Genomic DNA, 23,931 nt, shown 5'->3' on the forward strand with positions numbered 1-23,931 from the left:
GCCTACAGTGTTTATTTCTTAGAAAAAAGTCTTCAATATTTACCTCAAATATAAGCCTCAACAAATCCCAATAAAGACAAACATTTAATGAACATTAGTAAACAAATGTTTACATAACTGAAATTGGAATTTCTTTGTGATCAAGTTGAAAATGCCTTGGATTCGGAATTCATTAGACACCGCTTTAAAAAAATATGAATGACTAAAAAATAAAAAAAAATATCCACAAGGCTCTCAACCAAGTACTTTTACATTTTTACACTACAGATTTTTAGTTCTACTTTGGGGTAGGGTAGGCAGTTTTCTACATGACTGTAGGGAAAACACATTTCCCCATAATTAACAACCTGTAACAAATTAAATTTGTTACAAATATAAAATATAGCAGTTCAAAGCAGCTGAACTAGATTATTTTCCTAAAATACCAGGACTCAATCAATATTAACCATGAAAATAACTGTATACTAAACAGCAACAAGATTAAAAACATAATTGTGATTTTGTAAGAATCCTAACATTGTTTTACCTTTACTAAAAGGTGCAAGAATGGAGCAATACTTACCAATGGTAGGGAACAAACTACGCTCTCCCCAGGACCTGCTCACAAGGGATACACTCCAATCTTTTCCATTTCCACTAGCATCTCCAGTGTCCTGACCCCAAGCAGATGTCTCAGTCTTCCTCTTCCCTGCTGTAGTTGATGGAACAGATGTCCATTTCTCCTCACCTGCACTGATCTCTGAGGAGATTTTTCCAGACTTCTCATTCCAATTTCCTCCATTTACAGTAGGGCTTTCATTCAACCCTGAAGAAACTTTAAAAAATAAAAACATGATAAAAAGTAACTGGATGAAGAGTTAAAATATTACTTGAAAATAAAAAAATCAAGTTCATTATTGAATTTTGGTCAGGAACAACTAAATATTAGATACCAGAATCATATGTAGTTGCAAGACTGTTTTAACACAAGTTATGAATTGTTACAATAAATCTTAGCCTCTAAAAGAGGTGAACTTGTTAAGGCTGAAATGTCTAAAGTTAGATCTACAGAACCACTCATGTTTCAAATGTTAACACTTCTATCATGTGTCCCTCACCTCTGCCTTTATGCTCCACTCCTGTGAAGAAACAAACTGTTTTAACACTCTTCCTTTCTCCTGTAATGTTACAGGACAGGATTCTATTTTTTTGCCCTTTTTTCCCCTCCCCCATTCATGGTTAGCGGGCCTCCAGTATATCCTTTTTTGCTCCACGCCCTTCTTTTGCTCCACTTTCTTCCTAGCAGCGGTGGCTAAACACGGCTCTCTCCAAAGTCAGTCAATATCATTCTTTCAGGCAGCTTTTGGGGGACAAGAGACAGCAGTGCATAGTTCTCCTAACAGGCCTAGGTGTAGAACTCTGATCCCAATATAGCAGCGTGTTGTGATATTTACATATTGCAATAAGCAAATGGCACTTTACAACAAAGTATGCTAAACAAATGAGAATCCTGGGTATTAAGCGTTTAGATTCTAACAAGGTTAGTAGCAAATCTATGAACCGGCCCAATTCTTGAGTATTTAAATACTCTTGCATGCTCATAAGAATGAAACCAGTAAAGCAGAACATCCTAACCTGTACGTACACAACTGAAAAGGAACTATATTCTGGATATAGTTTGTCAGAGACACAGCTCTTGTCTGACAGCAGAAAAATGAACTTTTTAAACAATGCTGCAACACTGTTTGGGATGAAAAGAACACAAAGAAATGAGAGGAGGGAGTACTGATGTCAGGAACCACCGCAGGAGCCAGGAGGGACATAAAGAAGAGAGCCAAAATAGGACATTGAGGCAGCTTCTCTACATGGGACATGGAAGAGGGGCAGCTACTCTGTCTCTCGGTCCTCTGGTTCTGATGAGTAGTGCCCCTTCACTCTCATAGCTGGAGAAACAGGAGGCAACATCAGAAGGCTGTGCCTCCCTTTCTGTACTCTTCTCTCCCTTAAAGGGCTGCTACTTCCTGCCCACTATTTCTTCTCCCTCATGCATTAAAAAAGGGGACCTCTAGCCCTGTCAAGAGCTGTGTCTCTGACAAAAAACCAACATGTCATCTCCCTTGCCCCTTCCACCAGGGACGCAGCAATTGAGAGAGCTGCGAGAAGCCCCTTCTGGCAGTTCAGAGCTAGGATGGGATGGAGGAAGGTTTCCATTTTATTCAGCAAGTAAGCCTAGTGAAAAAATCCCATATGAAGAGTCGGGAGCTTTCCAAATTGAAAAGGGCAAATAAGTATTGGCCTCATCAAATCTGAAAACTTAGGGACAAATATTTCATGTTCTTCCCCTTAAACTTTGTTTCCTTCCCTGTCTAGTACAGCATAAAAATATCCACAGTCTAATACCCTAGCCTTGAAGATGACCACAGTCACTACTGCAACAGGCTGCCCTTCTGGAAAGCTATGGGTGCCAAGAAGGTGGACAGTAATGCATATAGTACAAGAACCTTAATCAAATAATCTCCTTATCCCATATATATCTTCTTCTCTAGCAGTGCTGCACAGCAGCAGCAGCAGCTTGCTTGTGAAGCAAAGCTCTGAAGGATTGACAGCAACAGAACTGCTTTCTGCTAGATGACATCTCTTATAATTCAACATAATGTTGATCTGCCAGACTACATGGACTATATGTGGTCACAGTTACATCCTCCAGCTAGCTTCACATTCTCCTGTAAATGTAATCAGTTATACTACAGACTTAAATAGTTACCATCTGGATTAGACAATGCCAGTTTCCCAAATGTTCTTCGATCAGCTTCTCTTACCAGAAAGACTAACTATATAAAATCTTATGTTTGAGTGTTTAGGCTTAATTTGAGCCTAATTTTCAGAGAGTTGGGCTAAAATTATAGTAATTCCATGCACCAACAGGTATTTGCATGTGCAAAATCTACATATGCCCACTATTGTGGTATTTAGGTGCCAAATGACCTGTTTGTGCCAAACTGCGTATCAGATTTCCTTAGAATCAGGACCGGTGTCTCTAACTCAAAGCAAATATGTTGAGGCTTATATTTTATTTATTTACTTTAGGAAACTTGTTAACTCATTAACTTGAGAAAGTGAACACTGTTAAGGTTGCTCTGGACAGTCCCCAAATATTGTTCCAAGACATGCAGGTTGGGGTTTACTCAGTAGTAATTTTTATACCAGGTATAAACAGCGTAAAAATTCTAGGAACAGTACGGCAATATTATTAGAGTAACTAGGGGTAAAGAGTCTGTATAGCCAATGTACTGTTATTGAGAAATAACTGTACAATGATTATGCAAATCAGACACCCACAACTGAAGAGCAAGCAATTGCATAACTGAGAAAAAAGTTCTAAATCATGAACTGCACAGCATCCTGCACTCTGACCAGTTGGAGTTCTAGTTCTGTATTAGGAAACTATTACTCAAAATTAACAAGTTAGCATGCACACTAGTCATAAATCCTTTTACCTTGCTGAATTGTTGAATCTCCCTTTGCAGATTTAGAGCTGCTAACTTGAACATTCAGAATTGTATCACCTGATTAAAGAGAAAGTCTTTACAAACCATTGTACATCTATAGTAAGTATTCATTACCAAGGGTCAAATTTTACTTCAGAGGATCAGTGCTTTAACGATCGTTAACAGGCAAAAAATATTTACATCCTAAACCGAAGGAGAAATTTGCAAATACAGCAAATTTTCAGACACTATATTAAAACCAAAAATACGGGCATTTAACCGCAAAGGCTATTTGATTTATAGCCAGTTTAGATACCTCAATTTAAATCAAGGAACCCTAATTGGCTTTTAATTAAGAAAGAGTTAATTTGAAAGGAGCCCAGCTATTTTTCCAGTACTCATGAGCACCATGCCCAGACCAGGTGGAAGAGGTCATTTCATTGCAAACACCTCTGCTAGCCTCTTCTAGATATTACTACAAAAGGAAACCGCTGTTTCTACCTCTTACCTAACCCAGGCAGCTCTGTAGATGCAGCTGAACTCCTTTCAAATTAACCTGGTGCAAGGTGACATCTGAGAACTGATGGTGCACTACACACTGCCATGGTCCCTGCTCAGATTAATGACTACTGTAATCTATGTCCATAAAGATCACAATACAGTTACAGTCAACATTTCTTGAAGTTGCTTGGTTGCCTTACTTCCTACATGCCTGCAGTGACAAAGGGAAAACAACTGACATAGTACTCAAGGGCAATGACAGTGCATTCAGTCAGGACAGAAACAAGCTCTGACCAAAGAAGAAACAAGGATCTGAGGCATCAACGATTTAAGGAGTCGAAGTCAGAATGTGAATGTAATGTAGCAAAGCACTAGAGAGCAGCTAGGCTCAAGCTTTCTGCTGCTATGGCACAACACTTGATGCATTGTTCTTTGTTTAATTAGGCACTCAGGTGCATCAACAGGTACCAGACTGCCTAGAGGAAATCTGTTATCTAGTCGGCTAACAAAATGGTGTGATTCTGCTCTTCTTGTGGGGCTGGGGAAACTGATGAAGCTGTGGTACCATCAGTTATACAAACAATGCCCAAAGTGGAACTGGTATGGTGGTGGAAGGGGGGAAAAAAAAAAGGAGTTTGTTTCAGTTTAATAGGAAACTGACTGACCAGGAAGGGAAAGGAAGGGTGAGAAGAGGTTTGCCATAAAACCATTGGGATCTGTCAAAAACAAAAACAACAAAAAAAACCAAAACCAAAACAAAAAAAACAGGGATGATCTGTGAAACAAGAAAAATCTTCCCCAACACAGTCAGAAAAGAACATGGATAGTGGTGGGAAGGGGCCAGTCTAGGTACCTGACTGAGGGACGCTTCATAGGTTCCAAGAGGCACAAGGCTTTACAGTTCTCACCTGCTCCAGCTGAAAGCATGGACCCAAGTATCTTCTGTTAAATGCTGTTCTTTTAGCTTTTCCTCCACCCTTGATTCCTTAAATCCACACAAGGTATTACAACTTCCAGTTCCAATATCCTTTACATAGATATATCCTCCTCCTATTATAATGCATTTCTAAAGTGAACACTGCTTACTTTTCAAGTGTTCTTTCTTTCTACAACATCATACCTTTATTTTTTCTGGGACCAAGTGGAAAAGATGGTGCAGGTATTAGTTGTTCAGTGGCTACTGTAACTGCATTTTCCATCCCAGGGAGATTTGGTTCTATTGGACCAGCATCTGTCAGTACCTTGTCACGCTTACGCTGCTGCCTTTTCTCACGGTTACTGATTTTAGTTTCCCAAGCTCCTAAAATATTCCCACAAATAAAAATGGCATTAAGTGAGTAATACAATGGTAAAAGAATAATCCAAGTAAAATGTAACTAGGAACCAAGTTTAATTTTTTAAGAGTTAGTAAAAAGATAGATTGAAACCAATAGGTAAAGGTGAGAACAAGGGTAGAGTGACTGAACTTTACATGTAAGAGTTTAAACGGCATGCTTGAAGAGTCAGTATGTCCTTTTTCTGGATGCGAAAATAGTATTTTGTTTTTACAACCACTCAAACCATATGAGCCACAACACTTCAGGTAGAATAAAAATGTAGGTTGATTGCCTCAGATGAACAATTTTAGTATTTGTCAACTCTTATAATCCAACATTCACAGATCAAATTGCCAAACTCCAGTTCTGAAGCTACTTTTCTTAACATTTTCTGTTCCAGAAATCCTGGATTTTCAAATATTCAGCATGCAAACACTGTTAATCTAAGAACATTTCACCAGGTAGTAACCACTACATGACCACATATCCGATTTAAGATTATGACATCAACTAATTAATTTTGTTATGATATATTTAAGCAAGTAAATCTTAGATAGCATGTGAGACATTTTAGCCTAGTGCATTGCCTTATCAATGCTGTTCTTAGTACCTTCATCTGCTTCTTTTCCATCAAGACGTGACAGGTCCTGAACTGTTTTAGCATCTCCCTTTGATTTCTTTTTATTCTTTTTTGACTAAAATAAAAAAGCAATAATTCAGCCTTATGTTAAAGAAACTAAATGTTTCTATTACAGGTATTAAGAAAATATTGTTATAAATTGTAAGAATTAAAAGATATTTACAGATTAGAAATGGAAAATCTACTTTGCAAGATTAACCTATTGGTTAGTTCCAAAGTAGTGGCTTTTAGGAAACATTTCTTCTGTATGAAGGGGGGGAGGAAACTTTTTTTTGCTCTATTTTTTAATATTTAAATAGAGCAAAAAATCCCCAAACCATTGCTGACAAAATCTGTGAATGACAGACTGGAGGAATGGCAAGTGAGGATAGGGCAGTCATACAGAGCAATCTAGATTGCTTTATAGGCTGGACCCATTAAAACAAAATGCATTTTAATACAGTTAAATGCAAAGTTTTACACCTAGAAACAAGGACTGCAGGCCATACCTACAAAATGGGGGGCTGTATCCTGGAACACAATGATTTAGGGGTCAGAGCATAAGCAACTCAAAATGGGCTCCCAGTGCAACACGGTGACCAAAAGGTCTAACACATTCCTCAGATAAACACACAAGGAAATAGTAAGCAGAAGCAGAAAAGTGATTTTACTTCTGTATATGGCATTAGTGAGTCAGATACTGGAACACAGCGTGCAGGTCTTCTGTCCACATTTTAAAAAAGATGTTGAAAAATTGGACAATGCAGGAAGGAAGCACAAAAACGATTCAAGGGCTAGAGAAAATGCTTTACAGTGAGAGACTTAAAGAGCACAGTGATTAGTTGGTCAAAAGAAGACAGAGGTCATTTGATTACGTCTAAGTACCTTCACTGGGAGAAAATGACAAGTACTAAAGGGCTCTGTAATCACAGAGAAACACATAACAGGAACCAACTGCTGGAAGCTGAAGCCAGACAAATTCAAATTAGAAAGCAGGCACAATTTTTTTAAACACTTACTCCTGGGGTCATTCTGCAAAATAAAAATTCTGCACACAATATTTTAAAATTCTGCAAATTTTATTTTTCAAAACACTACATAATCACACCAGTTTCAATTACTTTGGGAATTTATTTCAAAATACCTGTCAGCAAGTATGTCTGTAACAATACAGACATACACAAAAATTCCCCCAGGAATAGATTTAAAGAAACCCCTATGACAACCCAGTTCCTGTTTCTCTGCCTCCTCCCCCCACACAGCCCAGCCAGAAGGGCAGACACCCACAACTCCTCCCTCCCAGGGCCCAGCCACAGTGCTCCCCCAGCCAATACACCCAAAACCCCCTTCCCTCCAGAGTCCAGCCATGGGGCTCCCCTTGCCCAGATACACACACACACCCCTTCCCCCCCAGAGCCCAGGTATCCAGAGGGAGAAAGGAAACTCCATGCAAGCCTGTCTCCTTCCCTCAGGGCATGCTGGGAACTGAAGCTGCCAGGAACGCTCTAGCTCCCTCCCCCTCTCCCTAGCAGTGTCTTCTATGTGCAAGGAAGTTTTTGGAAAATGTAGGGGACAATTTCCTGGTGCAAGTGCTGGAGGAACCAACTAGGGGTGGAGCTCTTCTTGACCTGCTGCTCACAAACCGGGAAGAATTAGTAGGGGAAGCAAAAGTGGATGGGAACCTGGGAGGCAGTGACCATGAGATAGTCTAGTTCAGGATCCTGACACAAGGAAGAAAGGAAAGCAGCAGAATACGGACCCTGGACTTCAGAAAAGCAGACTTTGACTCCCTCAGGGAACTGATGGGCAAGATCCCCTGGGAGAACAACATGAGGGGGAAAGGAGTCCAGGAGAGCTGGCTGTATTTTAAAGAATCCTTATTGAGGTTACAGGGACAAGCCATCCCGATGTGTAGAAAGAATAGTAAATATGGCAGGCGACCAGCTTGGCTTAACAGTGAAATCCTTGCTGATCTTAAATACAAAAAAGAAGCTTACAAGAAGTGGAAGATTGGACAAATGACCAGGGATGAGTATAAAAATATTGCTCAGGCATGCAGGAGTGAAATCAGGAAGGCCAACTCACACCTGGAGTTGCAGCTAGCAAGAGATGTTAAGAGTAACAAGAAGGGTTTCTTCAGGTATGTTGGCAACAAGAAGAAAGTCAAGGAAAGTGTGGGCCCCTTACCGAATGAGGGAGGCAACCTAGTGACAAAGGGTGTGGAAAAAACTAATGTATTCAATGCTTTTTTTGCCTCTGTCTTCACGAACAAGGTCAGCTCCCAGACTACTGCACTGGGCAGCACAGCATGGGGAGGAGGTGACCAGCCCTCTGTGGAGAAAGAAGTGGTTTGGGACTATTTAGAAAAGCTGGACGTTCACAAGTCCATGGGGCCGGATGCGCTGCATCCGAGAGTGCTAAAGGAGTTGGCAGATGTGATTGCAAAGCCATTGGCCATTATCTTTGAAAACTCATGGCGATCGGGGGAAGTCCCGGACGACTGGAAAAAGGCTAATGTAGTGCCCATCTTTAAAAAAGGGAAGGAGGAAGATCCTGGGAACTACAGGCCAGTCAGCCTCACCTCAGTCCCTGGAAAAATCATGGAGCAGGTCCTCAAGGAATCAATTCCGAAACACTTAGAGGAGAGGAAAGTGATCAGGAACAGTCAGCATGGATTCACCAAGGGCAAGTCATGCCCGACTAATCTAATTGCCTTCTATGACGAGATAACTGGTTCTGTGGATGAAGGGAAAACAGTGGACGTGTTTTTCCTTGACTTTAGCAAAGCTTTTGACACTGTCTCCCACAGTATTCTTGCCAGCAAGTTAAAGTAGTATGGGTTGGATGAATGGAATGTAAGGTGGATAGAAAGTTGGCTAGATTGTTGGGCTCAACGGGTAGTGATCAATAGCTCCATGTCTACTTGGCAGCTGGTATCAAGTGGAGTGCCCCAAGGGTCGGTCCTGGGGCCGGTTTTGTTCAATATCTTCATAAATGATCTGGAGGATGGTGCGAATTGCACCCTCAGCAAGTTTGCAGATGACACTAACCTGGGAGAAGAGGTAGATACGCTGGAGGGTAGGGATAGGATACTGAAGGACCTAGACAAATCAGAGGATTGGGCCAAAAGAAATCTGATGAGGTTCAACAAGGACAAGTACAGAGTCCTGCACTTAGGACGGAAGAATCTGATGCACCGCTACAGACTAGGGACTGAAGGGCTAGGCAGCAGTTCTGCAGAAAAGGACCTAGGGGTTACAGTGGACGAGAAGTTGGATATGAGTCAACAGTGTGCCCTTGTTGCCAAGAAGGTCAACGGCATTTTGGGATGTACAAGTAGGGGCATTGCCAGCAGATCGAGGGACGTGATCGTTCCCCTCTATTTGACACTGGTGAGGCCTCATCTGGAGTACTGTGTCCAGTTTTGGGCCCCACACTACAAGAAGGATGTGGAAAAATTGGAAAGAGTCCAGCAGAGGGCAACAAAAATGATTAGGGGACTGGAACACATGACTTACGAGGAGAGGCTGAGGGAACTGGGGATGTTTAGTCTGTGGAAGAGAAGAATGAGGGGGGATTTGATAGCTGCTTTCAACTACTTGAAAGGGGGTTCCAAAGAGGATGACTCTAGACTATTCTCAGTGGTAGAAGAGGACAAGGAGTAATGGTCTCAAGTTGCAGTGGGGGAGATTTAGATTGGGTATTAGGAAAAACTTTTTCACTAGGAGGGTGGTGAAACACTGGAATGCGTTAACTAGGGAGGTGGTAGAATCTCCTTCCTTAGAAGTTTTTAAGGTCAGGCTTGACAAAGCCCTGGCTGGGATGATTTAGTTGGGGATCGGTCCTGCTTTGAGCAGGGGGTTGGACTAGATGACCTCCTGAGATCCCTTCCAACCCTGATATTCTATGATTCAAGCTGGGTTCTGCGGGGTCCAGCACCCCCTAGTGGTGACCATCAGCACTGCAGTCCATTTCTGTGGGAGAAAGGAAATTCTGCACACACATTAATTTCTGCAACATTCTGCATTGCACAGTGGCACAGAATTCCCCCAAGAGTAAACACTGTACAAACTACCAAGGCAAACACATTCTTCATCTTTTGTAGTCTTCCAATTGAGACTTTCTGGAACATGCATTAGCTAAATACCTGTGTTGAGCCAGATAATTTAAACTGGATGAAATTTTATGGCCTGCGATATACAAAAGTCAGATTACATCATTGAATGGTCCCTTTTTGCCTCAGACTATATAAATCTATGCAAAGAAACACCTTGAGTTAACTGATGCATTCCACCAGGGAAGCCCTAAACTTCCAGTGTTATCAGAGCAAAGACGTAATGGGTCCAGAAAGTAAATTATATATAGGCTTGGTTGAACTAGATTTTTATTTTTTGTAATTTCAACCATATAGATTTTTTTAATTTTTAATAATTTTTACTTTTACAGTTGTGGAAAATTAAGGAGGGTAGTATTAGGATTAGGACAGCACTGACAGTGGGGCTACAAAGGGCTCTCAGCATGGCTGAGAGGCCCAGGACACCTGGGTGCGAGATGCAAGGGAGGCTGCAGTCCTGGCTGGAGGAGCAGACCCCTAGCCAGGCCTGCAACGAGGATGATGAGCCCCTGGTCACAGAGGAGATCACCTCACTGCTGTACAGTTCCTGCCTGGGGATGGCTCTCTCACTTCTGGCTGAGTGACTGAGTGAGCAGGGCCATGACAGCAGAGCTGCAGAGGGCTCCCTCCAACTGCCCCCACACCTTGGGCCTACAGGGACCGGATGTCACTGGCTCTGTGGACATGCAAGGAGTCCTCTGCAGCCCTTCTGTCATGGCCGCTCCCTCACTCCCATGACAGTGAGGTTGTAGAGGGCTCTCTGCATTGTCACAGGATCAGTGACACCCAATCTCTGCAGAGATAAGGTGCAAGAAAAGCTACAATCCTGGTGGAGCAGAGAAGGGACCCTTTGCACTCCCAGCTGGTGAGAGCAGGGATGTGACAGCAGACATGCAGAAGGCTCTCTATGCTGCCACAGGACCACAAGCACCCAATCCCTGCAGGCACAAGGTGTGGGGAAGGCTCTGGTGTAGCAGAGTGGAGGAAGAAGAGGATGAACCCCCTACCACGGGGAAGGCCACCCTGCTGCTGAATGGCTCTATCCCTGGGCAGGAGCCATTGATCAAAAAGGTGGCCTCCCCACAGCCAGAGGCTGCTCCTCCTCCTCCTGGCAGCCTTGGCCGGGGTCTCTGCTCTGCTAGCACCAGAGCCTTCCCCTCACCTTGGGGTGGCAGGGATCCAATGTCCCTAGCAATACAGGGAACCCTCGGTAGCTCCACTGTCATGGCCCTACTCCCTCACTCCTGTGACTGCAGGGCTCCCTACATGGCTGCCGACACCTGATCCCTGCAGGCGCTAGGTGAGGGAGTAGGGGGGAGCTGCACTCACACTAACTGTTACTGATTGGGTTTTTTTCATCCATTTCAGTGTAAGCTGAAATTGACATTAACTGACATCTGTGGATTTAAATAGAGCCCTGCCAAGTCTAACTATAAGTAAGGCTGCAAGTTTGTCACGGAGGTCACAGAAGTCACAGATTCTGTGACTTTCTGTTACCTCTATGGTTTCTTCAGTGGTTGGTGCGCCTGGCCTGGGGGCAGATAAAGCAGCCCATGCCAGGCCCACTGGCTGCTGCTGCGGCCGTCTCGGGCCACTGCACCCTCCTCCCCCAGCAGCAGCAGGAGTTTGGGTGTGGGAGGGGGTTGGAGCACAATACGGGGTGAGGCGGGCTCTGGGCAGCACTTACCTAGGGGGCTCCTCAGATGCAGCAACATCCCCCTCGCTCAGCTCCTAGCCGGAGGTGTGGCCAGGCAGCTCTGCGCACTGCCTCTGTGTGAAGGCACCGCCCCCACAGCTCTCATTGGCCATGGTTCCTGGCCAATGGGAGCTGTGAAACACAGAGCTGCCTGGCCATGCCTCTGTCTAGGAGCTGAGCTAGGGGGGATGTCCCCACTTCCGGGGAGGCACGGAGCCAGGTATGTAGCCTGTTGGCCCCAGCAAACCCCCACCCTCCCACCCAGCACCAGCAGGAGTCCCGGGCCGCACGCCACCACCCACACAGCACCAGTGTGGGTCCCAGGCCGCACATGCCCAGGCTGCTCCCCAACCAAGATTTAGTCCAGGGCATACAGTAGAAGTCATGGACAAGTCACGGGAAGTGAATTTTGTTTTGTTTATTGACCGTGACCTGTCCATGAAGTTTACTAAAAATACCCCTGACTAAAACAAAGCCTTAACTATAAGGCAGAAGGATCACTTGTTCAGTAACTGGCCACCAAGCACTGAGTATGGGAGGGCTACTGACTCCTCTCCATATCTTCCCTCCCCCAACAAAAGAACAAGGGTAAGTTTCAAACATTTCTTTTTCCTTGCATTTGCTTCCGTAATAAACTAAATTAGGTATAGAGAAAAATAACCCAGCTGGGTTAGGGGACTAGTTCCTACACAACTGAGAATACTGTACATATTCTTAAACTACTATTTAAGTGAAAAACTACTATTTTATAAGAAAGCATATAACTAAGGATAAAAAAGGGTAGTTAATGTTAAAAAGAGTTACAACTTGTTGCATCTGACAGAAGGGGGATCTTTCAAAAATTTCCAACTTTGAAAAGGAATTTTTTTTTAACCAAAAAAAATAAACTTTTGAAAAACTTTGACTAGCCAGTTCTAGTGAGTACCAATAGGTGTTCCAAAAACAAAAAAAAAAGGGAGTAAACAGACTATAAACCAATTCCCCTTAACTGCTCAACTTCTACTGCTGGCTCTTGTGAGGTCATTATTTCAGAAGTTCTCTAGACATCAAAATCTTCCAGGCAAAAAAGGACTTAAACACTTAAAAAAAGGCTTTTTTCTGCTTTGCTTTAACAGTCCCCCCCATTCCGTCTCTACAGTCATCATCCCCCCACACCTCCGAAAGAGGACACAAACCCAACTGCCCCCTGCTTGACCCATGACCTTCAAAATACAGCATGAAAAGTTAAATGACAAACATTAATAATAAAAAGGCCTACATGGTCACAAGAACTCCACCAAGTTGCAGTGGGGGAGGTTCAGGTTGGATATTAGGAAAAACTTTTTCACTAGGAGGGTGGTGAAACACTGGAATGCATTACCTAGGGAGGTGGTGGAATATCCTTCCTTAGATATTTTTAAGGTCAGGCTTGACAAAGCCCTGGCTGGGATGATTTAGTTGGGGATTGGTCCTGCTTTGAGCAGGGGGCTGGACTAGATGACCTCTTGAGGTCCCTTCCAACCCTGATATTTTATGATTCTATGAACTTGCATACAAATTCTACAATTCCATTAAAAAAACTGATTAGAGTATTAGAAATCCAAATTTTACATCCAGCTTTTCTATGAAAAAGTCACATTAAATGTTTTTATAGAGCCTTACAAATAGGGAATTTATGTTGCTGTACACAAGTATTTAATAAATAAATCAGAAGTTTATCATCTTTGCTTTCCTAATATCAATTACTGGAACATGGTACACATCTACTTTTTCCACACCTGCCAAGCTCAGTCAAGGTTTCTAACGTCAGTCACCATCTCAATTATATCACTGACTAAAACAGTCAGGAGGTGCATGACTGTACAAAATACAGGTTTTATTCATTCTAAATGATCACCTTCTGTGCACAGAAGGCTGCCAATCTTGGCTCTACCATCAGCTGAACTATACATTAAGAACTTGGCAGATTAGCAAAAAAACCTTAAAAATCAAGCAGATGTGTGGGCCTCTATACAGAGGAAAATAAAGAATGTAAAAATAAGCTTTCCTTCCCCACCATAAGTACTGATTCAAGAGGATACATTTTTTCCAAGCTTGCAAATAAAACTAGCTATGAAGTTTTAAGGAGTTTTCCATTTGCTCTAGTTTGTCACTTTCCAGTGAATGGCAGACATGTATGGCAAATTAAGCTGAATCACTTATTTTTTGCTCTTGTGCAATTGAACAAGGCAGAGAAGAAGAATGAAGAGGGAAGTGGCAAAATTGAAGACAGTACACATGCATCTTCAGTACAAGACCATACTGGAGATGCTAGCAGTGATGAGAAGCAGAAAACTGTAACCATTTTCAAGGAATAAGTGAGGTTCATGGCCCCTGAAGAGAAAGACAGCAAAGAATCTCAGAAACACAAGAGGCGCACCAACACAAAAAAAAAAAAAAAAAAAATCGATGTACGCCATGTCTTTTTAGATATGGAACACACACTTAACTTGTAGTCTCAGTTTACTTCTCTAAGCCGAACAAAGAAAGAGCACTCTCGCAGGGCCTTGGGAGATTCTACTCAGTGCACTCAAGCTATTAATAATGCAATGCATATGGAAAGAGGGTGATTTCCCAGAGTGACTAACAAAGCTGCAAAAAGAAAAGGAGGACTTGTGGCACCTCAGAGACTAACAAATTTATTTGAGCATAAGCTTTCTTGAGCTACAGTTCACTTCTGAGCTGTAGCTCAAGAAAGCTTATGCTCAAATAAATTTGTTAGTCTCTGAGGTGCCACAAGTCCTCCTTTTCTTTTTGCGGATACAGACTAACAAGGCTGCTACTCTGAAAACTAACATAGCTGCCTGTCTAACTATCCTCACTAAGTTTAAAAAGAGGCTTGGAGCGGTTTTTAATGGACACTGAAGGGCACCAATTTACACCCAGACTTCATATTTATATCCACTTCAAAATGTATTTTCTTTTAATTTAAATAAGCTGTTTTAGATTTTAAATTATAACTTTCTTTTTTAAAAATAAACCTGTTTAAAATGAAATATTAATTTGCTACAAAATATGTTAAGGCCTAAAATTATTACAATCTCTTAAAACATTTAAATAATAAATGTGCTGAATCCATGAGCCTCAATCATAAACTTTGAGTTAAAGGCTGCTTTTCTATATAAATAATTGATCGGGGAAAAACTAACTTTTGAAGTCAAGCTTTATAAATATGGCATAGTGGATCATGTACTGTATTAAGGGCCTGATCCTGTAGGGGAGGGGATCCAGAGGCTGCGGTATTGAGTGCAACAGACTGGCAAAGTCATCACAGGGGATGGGACCTGCCTCTGACTCCAGGAGACACCATCACATATCTCATCATGATCATCTACTGAGCTCATCTGGGTGGTCCCATAGTCCTATTTATAGCTTCTCCTTACCCTGAGCTCTGATTGGCTCAGCTCTCAAATTACAATGATTTGTGACTCCAGCCACCTTGGAAACTTGCTCTCCAGCTTACAGAAAAGCACTAATCTGCACAGGAACTACCAGCCCTTGTTTCTGGACGGTTCTGGACACTTCAACTAAATGGCCTTGTTCCGTTTCCTTGCAGGTGTATACAGAGATATATACCAACAGAAATCCATTAATTTCTCAACTGCCTCCCACTTTCTTTAAATAAAATACTACAATGCAAAAGGCATGTGAGTTACATGAGCAGAAGTCATGGATTGCTGTTAGTTCTTGTGTTTTCCTGGAAGTAGAGATAGGGGGTGGAAGTGGAGTTATGTAACAAAGGAGGAGTTGAGTGTTCGACCAGAAAGGAGCAACACTGGTGTCAAAGCAAGACACTGTGAAAAGAACGAAGGACATTTTTCTGACTGCAGCCGCTAGTGTTGATTTCAAGACCTGAGAATTGGAAGGGAAAAACTGCCATGGCTGCAGGTCGTAAAAAGGACCCTATTTGGGAATATTTTCAAGAAATTCCTGTACCTCTGGATAAAAAATAAACATGTCTAATGTAAACTGCGAAACAAAAAAATGCAAGTCCTGGTTGTAAGAATGAATGTCATTATGACAAATGCTCCTCGAAGGCAATGACTTTGAAGAGGATATGGACATGTCTGAACAATCTGGATCAACTGGTTAGTACATTTATTTTTGCACCATTCTTAAGGACTGCCTACCATTTCTTACTATGCTAGTAAATAACTTAGATTGTCATAAATTTGTATTTTGGATGTAATAGAATAAAATTCAAGTGTAGACCTTTCTCACAGACAAGCTGCAAATGTAGCAAAGATGAGAAGAAATCTAGAAGAAGAAAACAAAGGCAACCTGAAAACTTACAATATATGGATTCAATGCTCATTTGACTAAAATACAACTCCAGGAATAAAGGAAAACATTGAAATTGCAGAATACTTCTGTAACAACCACTTTGCTTCAGTTTCACTAGAGAGAGAAGAAGGATCCAAACTAATTCTACCCAAGACATGCACTTGAATTCAGTGGTTGACCATTCTGAGCCATTTATTAAGAACTGGTCTATTCTGATAATTTGCAAAGAGAATTGTGACAAAATAAATGGAACTATACCAGCCAAAGTGGTCCTAATCAGACTAAAGGGAAATGTAGAAGATATGCTGAATATACAGAAACTTATTTCCACATTATTTGGCAAACTGCAGAAAGATTGCTGCTGTATTGTTGAGGCTGCTGAAATTTGGAAAGAACTTTGAGGCAGTGAAGAAATACCCAACAACAAAATTAAATTGCAAGCAGTAAAGAAACAGATGGATCAAGCACTTACTCCACCTCATGTTTTGCTAATATTCTCAACCCAAAGTACCAAGTAGATGTCTAACTGCTGAAGAAGATGCTGCTATGACATGGGCATCTAAATTACCCATCAATCATGCCAACCATAATACATTTCAGGGCCGGAAGGTGAACCATTCAAGCAGTACACATTTGATGATGTTTAAAAGCAAGTCACACCACTGAATTGGTGGAAGTCACTAGCTAAGCACCTGGAACAAGAATTTGTTGATGTGCAAAACCAGTTTTTGACAGCACGGTCCTCTCTTCTGCAGGCACAAATATAATATTTTCTTCATTTGGACTAATTCATTCAAAGTTGATAAACCAATTGAGAGTTGAAAAAGCAGGAAAACTTGTCTCTCTTCCAGCCTATGAATAAAAACGAGGGAGGGAGGGATGAGATCTACTAGTCTGAAAAATATGAAGAACAGCCTAAGGGCAGATCTTCACTACCCGCTGGATCGGCGGGTAGTGATCGATCTATCGGAAATTGATTTATCGTGTCTCGTCTCGACACGATAAATCAATCCCCAAATGCGCTCCCTGTCGACTCCGGAACTCCAGCTTGCGAAAGGCGGAAGCGGAGTCGACGGGGGAGTGGAAGCGGTTGACTCGACGCTGTCCTCACGCCAGGTAAGTCGACCTAAGATACGCAGTCTTCCGCTACACTATTCGCGAATCTGAAGTTGAGTATCTTAGGTCGACCCCCCCCAGTGTGGACCAGGGCTATGTAATTTAGGAGGCTGTCTTCTCATTTTCGGTAGACTTAGGTGAGTAGGAAACTAAGCTCCAGTCCCTTTCACTGAGGCATATTTGCTTAAATTAAATGTATATAGTTATAGCATACCCCCCCGGTAGCAAAAAGATGTACCAAACCTTGTGTAAAAGCTCTATTTAGTTGTAAATTAACATGTTTTAATGGTTATATTAACCAGTAATAATACACCTCTCTCAGAAAGTAAGAGAAGTACAAATGGGAAAATTGATTAAAATTATTTAAATAAGAGGCTTTTCACTTTGTGATTTACTTCAAGGCGTCCTACTAGATTCTCTCCTTGTATTTACCCAAAATGATCGGACTACATTACTCTAATAAAAACAGCCATTTAGTGGCATAGAATTACTTGGAACTGCAGTTTAGGCTTGGTATTGTTGTGTGAGGGAGGGAAGGAGAAAAATGAGCGAGATAAACACGTTTGTTTCTTCGCTTAAAAAAAGAACGTTATCTTTACTTCCAAATACAAACACCTATGATACACTTTAGAATTCAGGCTTCCATTTAACATTGGAACATTTCTTGTAATTCAAATGCAGAATTAACTAATACTACAAGAGTTTCCAATAACTTATTTACTCAATTAGCTATAAAACCATTAATAGCTGGGAAATTAATCAGGACCAGATATTTGTTTTTTTTTAATCAAATAGTTTCCTATGTTCAACAACTTTTCAGTAATAGTTACAGTTAACCATTTATGCTGTTTAATATATCTTCTGCTAGTACACAATGAATCCCCAACAGTATCATGAGAACAGTTTTAGCCTAGTAACTTTGTTGTCTACCACAGAAAGATTTTAAAAATTCCCTGTATGAATGAGTACGCTTTTATTAAAGCTAAAACCAAAACCAATGTGACAATCATTTCCAAATCAGAGAATCGCTGCACGGCAATTTACTTGACATATTATAATTTCAACCAGCAGATGTAACCTGTATTTTCAATTACATAAAGTTGTGAGCAAAAGAGCCAAGATAAAGTCAGTTTTGGTCATATGCCTATTTTAATCAGATAAATAAAAAAGTTGTCTGGTGAACTGAGGGTATATTTGCTCAGTGATTTATGGTACGTTAAATCAGTTTAACATGCAAGCGTAGGATTTGGCCTTAAAACAGCACTCCCTCAGCTGTTAGATGATACAATAATGGTAAGTTATTTGAAAGATTACATTGATCACCTTTTGAGCACCTACAGAGAGTACACACAATGGAATACTAATTTGGCCTTGTTATCATGTACAAGAGCTGCTATTCAGTATTTTAAATTCGTTCATTTTAAAAGGAAGTGCAAACATTTAATTCTTGATGTGGGATCTTAGCATCTTTAAAGCTGTCTTTCAAAAAAAATTAGCAGTTGGAAAACTTACTATTTTTGTAAAATTTAAATTGGATAGGAATGGAATCCAATCCTGGCTGAGACCTTCACGTAATACAAATATATAAAAATTAATCTCATCAAGTAGTTTACTATAGTTTCAAAGCCATAAATAACCTTCTCGTTCTTCTTTTCTGCATCCAGTGGCTGCTTTGGATTTTCTCTTCGAGCCGTCTGAATTATTTCATCCTCAGACACTTCAAGAACAGGCCGTCCATTAGGCTGCATATGTAATCAAAATTTTAAATCAGATTAAATCTGAGAGGGCAGGTGAAGCAAACTACAGAATGTAAGTTACATAATTACAAAGATAGTATGAGAGGTTTTCTTTGAAGCCAACTGTAGTTCTATGCACTATGGGGAAAGAACCCAAATGCTAGCTTAATTACCTTTTAATGTAAAGCAATTTAGTTTTATATTTTCAAAGCTTATTTTCAAAATTTCTGAAGTCTGCTACTGTGGTTGTATATACTGTATGGAGTCAAGAAACAAGTACACGAACTAGTAAATATTCTAAATGCAGCTGGATAAAAATCAGACTAGTAGTTTCTACAGCTAGTCTGTTGAACAGCAACTGTCTTGCATATTGTAAACAAGCAGATTAAGAGTGAAGGAAAGCCTTGACATTTATAGTAATATCTATACCACACTGTAACCAATTATGTAGTGGAATATTATACAGCTTTACTATTTTTAATGTAAACAAACGAAGTAAAAGTGGTGGACACCTGAAGTATTTTATCAATCTTTATATCGAGGGATAATATATAATTGCTCCTAGACAACAAAATGTGCATCTGTAAAACTTTCAGGAACTTTAGGTCTGATCTAAACAACTGTAGCTTGGATTCCAAATAAGTTTTGCTAAACATTACAATTTTAAAAAAAAATTCCTGATGAGGTTTAGGATTGTGTATATTGATAGCAATTACTTTAATACACATAAGTGAATGGGCATGTGCATTTGTTTTCTCACATGTATAGACACAGAAGTATACGTAGAGTTCATGTGAGCAACTGCACAAGTACTCAATTGGAGCAGTATCCTCTGCAGCATCTCACTGTAATGCAATAATTGCATAAGTACAGCAAACTATTTTCCAGTTAAGCCTCTGGAGCACAAGCCACAATTCTGTTTTGCCAAATGTATTGGGGGAGGGAGGAAAAAGGGGAGAGAGAAAATGGAGAAGTGTTTTTCCCTCAAACCAGTGACTACTTTTCAAAGCATCAACTTTGTCAGACACCAAATTCTTAAAACTACAAGTTGCAAATGTAGTGGGTTACCTATTTAAATTAAAAACAAAAATAAACCACACATACACACATGAATATGTACGCTATTAAAAATCTGAAGCTGGGTGAAATTTTTAAGACATTATTCACTGAAAAAAGCAGTTTTGGTCAACCCAAAACCATTCTCAAAATGTGACTCAAATAAATCATTTCAGCCAATGTTTCTGAAGGAGGGCCCCTCATGAACCATTCACAAGATGGTAAGAGGAGAAGAAGGTGCACATATAACTTTAGGCCTATTGGTTATGCCACTCACCTAGGATGTGAGAGACCTGGGTTTTAATTACCGTTTTTGTCACATTTATGTGGAGAAGGGATTTGAATTTGGATCTCCCACCTTACAGGAGAGCGCCCTAGCAACCAGGCTATGGGATATTCTGGGTCTCTCTCAAGCTTTTCTGTTGAAGTTGCTCCACTGTGTATACATAATTAAATAGTCATTGGAAAAGGCTCATGAACTTGGGTCTCCCACCTCCAAGGTAAGTACCCTAATCACTAGGCTATAGGAATCTCACATTCTGACCTGGCGACTATTCAAGTATTTTATGCAAAGCAGAACAGCTTCAACTTAAGAGAGAGACTTATACCAGAATAACTCATGGCCGAACAGCTAGCACTCGCCTGCAAATTCAAATTTCTTGTCCACATCAGACAGAGGGAAGAAATGAACCCCAGTTCACAAGTGATTTCCCTAACCACTGTGCTAAAGGTTATAAGGCGACACCACTTCCTGCTTCCAGCCAGTTTGGGAATCTAGTCTTATTTATTTTGCTTTCAGGTGGGAAAAAAAGCCCAGAACTAAACAACCATTTTGTTTTTGTTGACCCAAATGTTTTCTTTGACTTGAAATGAATTGTGTGTCTACTTTTTTGATGTGCTCAAATTTTTTGGATTCAGTTCAACCTGAACTATTTTTTTTTTTTATTTTGGAACTGCCAGTGAACTGAAAAAAATCTGTAATTTGCAAGGCTCCACTTAAATCTGGATTATTTAAAAAAACACTCCGAAATAAAGACCTCTGCACTTTTATTTAAAACATTTCTGCAGTACCCCTTACCTTTTTCCCCCACTCTTCTGACAGTCTTCAGTCAGACTGTTATTCCTAAGTGCTGTATTAGTACAAAGTAGTAATAAAGGACATTCTTGCTTCCACTTAGACCCAGAGACTTATTATAATTATTAGCCTACATCAACCTCCTTCTCCCACCTATAGAGCACAGAGAGAAAAAAGGGGCATGAAGGTTTAAAACAAACAAAAGGAAGTTCATGCAACAGTCAACTTGTGGAACTAGTTGCCAGGGGATGTTGTGAAGGCCAAAACTATAACAATTAAAAAAAAATGAGGTAAGTTCATGGAGGACAGGTCCATCAATGGCTATTAGCCAAGATGGTCAGGAACACAACCCCATGCTCTGGGTGTCCCTAAGCCTTTGACTGCTTGATGCTGGGACTGGACAACAGGGGATAGATCATTTGATGATTGCCCTGGTCTTTTCATTCTCTTTGAAGCATCTGGCATTGGCAACTGTCGGCAGACAAGATACTGGGCTAGATGAACCATTGGTCTAACCCAATAGGGCCATTCTTATGAAGATTTCATCGCCTGCCTATATATCATTTAAGTTACGTTTCTATGATGTGTTTAGTCTGCATGGCATCTTATTTAAACTCATCTCCATGGGATAGGTTCAGAGTAGCAGCCGTGCTAGTCTGTATTCGCAAAAAGAAAAGGAGTACTTGTGGCACTTAGAGACTAAATAAGTCTCTAAGGTGCCACAAGTACTCCTTTTCTCCATGGGATAGGAGCTGCATCTTCATTTTTATTTGATAGTACCAAATATATTCTTGACTGAATTTATATTTTCTTCTACAGGATACAATTTTAATTAAGAATTAAAAATCATGTTTAATATTAATCTCAAGCACTAGAACTAAAGTTGTTGCATTTAATTTTAGAATAGGTCAAACTGTATGTTAAATGGTATATTACTTTAATACCCACTGACAGATTCAACAAGAAACATTTGATAGATGGAAGAACTGCTACTTATTAGCACTTAGTATATCTAGCCGTTACGCTGCCTTCATAACTATTCTAAGGCCAGGTCTGCACTACAAACTTACATTGATATAACTGCGTCACTCAGGTTGTGAAAATCCACACTTCTGATCGACAGTTATACAGTCCTAACCACTAGTGTGAACAGAGCTATGTTGATGGGAGAGCTTCTCCCATTGACAAAACTACTGCCTCTTGTGGAGGTGGATTAACCATGCTGATGAGAGTTCTCCCATCAGTATAGTAGCATCCTCACTAAAGCGCTGCTGCTGCACTGTTGTAGCTGTTTAAGTGTAGACCTGCCTCTTCAGTGACTTGACTTAGCAGATACATACTCTTCAGATTTTCATTCGTTATGCATCGTCTATTTGGAAAGCCAAAAATATAGAACTGCTGTCCGTAACTGATTTAATGCCCAAGAGTGAACACACACTGTCTGCACACAGGACATGGTGCCAACTGTTGAGTGTGCATTTTTTGTGGGACCTGAAGTGACATGAGTGAAAAGTGCTATTCTGCCTTATGGTGGCTTAAAGACTATGCTATCCTGCCTTCCTCTTCCTCTCAATTTTCGACCGTCAGCTGAACAATTTTAGGGAACTTCAGGATTTAAACAAAAATTCTGAAAAAATGTTACTAGAAGTGTACAGCCTTAACTGCAAATGGAGAGGTGGAATTCTGGATCCAAATTATCTTTAAAAATAGTTGTAATTTTTCACATTTAAATACATCCTGAAAACAATTTTTTTTAAATTATTTTCAGTTCTGAGATAGTCACTACTAAAACTCAAACTCAGCCCTGTATCATAACAATTAAGTTTTCAAATTGTAGAACCTTTTCCAAGTCTCAAATTGATTGTTTTAGAACAAGACTAGGAGTTGATCCAACCTCACTTATGAAAGATTACTCCATTTGATCCTTTATTTAAATAGTAAAAAGTATCAAAATCTGCTATGTTACAGTATTCTTACACAGAACCCATGACACTTTCCATAGCATAGAAATGTGGTTCCCTATTATTGTTTTTAAACTAAAGGCAACCCATCAACTGCATTGTCTTTTTTTGAGTCCCACCCAGGATCCAAATTCAAGGGGGAGCAAACGCCAGAGACCAGCATCATCCTCAGCCTCCCAAGGGGACACCAACCACCAGCAGCTGCGGCGAGACAGCCGCGTCGCTGCGGGGAGAAGCTGCTCTGAGGCCTGCTCTGACCAGCCCGGGGCAGGGGGTTAACCAGTAAGCGTTAGTCTTACCGTTAACTGTTTAAGAGTTTACATCCCTACCGTCAATATAATAAAACCACCTCAACGAGTAGCAGTAGCTATGATGGCGGGAGAAGCTCTCCCATTGACAGTGTCATGCAAATGAGCGCTTATGCCAGCGAAATTTATGTCACTCAGAGGCGTATTTTTTTTCATACCCCATGTCATAATTATAAAGGGAAGGGTAAACATCTTTAAATCCCTCCTGGCCAGAGGAAAAACCCTTTCGCCATGTCAAGGTTCCTTCCCCACTCTGAACTCTAGGGTACAAATGTGGGGACCTGCATGAAAAACCCCCTAAGCTTATTTTTATCAGCTTAGGTTAAAAGTGCCCCAAGGTATCCTAGCTTCTTAACCCTTTACAGGTGAAAGGGTTTTTCCTCTGGCCAGGAGGGATTTAAAAGGTGTTTACCCTTCCTTTTATATTTATGACGTCTCTAGAACAACGTAAGTTTTGCTGACATTGGTGGTAATGTAGACATGGCCGTAGGCTTAGTCCTGCAGGGGACAGTAGCCACTGCTGTGGGACAAGCTCATTATCCAAATATCCCCACTCTCCCCCAAGGCCTCCCCTCTGCACCAGGCCCATGACACATCTAGAACCTTCCCACAAGCAGAACATGCAGCATTGTTTTGTATACTTAGCTAAACAAACCCATCCATC

General features: G+C 40.8%; 1 protein-coding gene across 4 annotated transcripts in view; it reads right to left on the minus strand.

Moving 5' to 3' along the window:
* MTDH (metadherin) overlaps positions 1–23,931 on the minus strand; it is a 52,115-nt gene that overhangs the window by 22,571 nt on the left and 5,613 nt on the right. For 2 of the 4 annotated variants that reach the window (XM_073330502.2, XM_073330504.2), the window contains exons 2-6: positions 18,769–18,873; positions 5,895–5,979; positions 5,089–5,268; positions 3,477–3,545; positions 563–814 (exon numbers count right to left, since the gene is read on the minus strand). In XM_073330502.2, the coding sequence (XP_073186603.1) occupies positions 563–814; positions 3,477–3,545; positions 5,089–5,268; positions 5,895–5,979; positions 18,769–18,873 (691 nt within the window). Of the gene's footprint in view, positions 1–562; positions 815–3,476; positions 3,546–5,088; positions 5,269–5,894; positions 5,980–16,707; positions 16,868–18,768; positions 18,874–23,931 lie in introns of those variants that run through there. The other 2 variants (XM_073330505.2, XM_073330503.2) reach the window with 2 other exon arrangements.

The sequence above is a fragment of the Lepidochelys kempii genome, chromosome 2 (genome assembly GCF_965140285.1).
Source record: "Lepidochelys kempii isolate rLepKem1 chromosome 2, rLepKem1.hap1, whole genome shotgun sequence".
Lineage (NCBI taxonomy): Eukaryota > Metazoa > Chordata > Testudines > Cheloniidae > Lepidochelys > Lepidochelys kempii.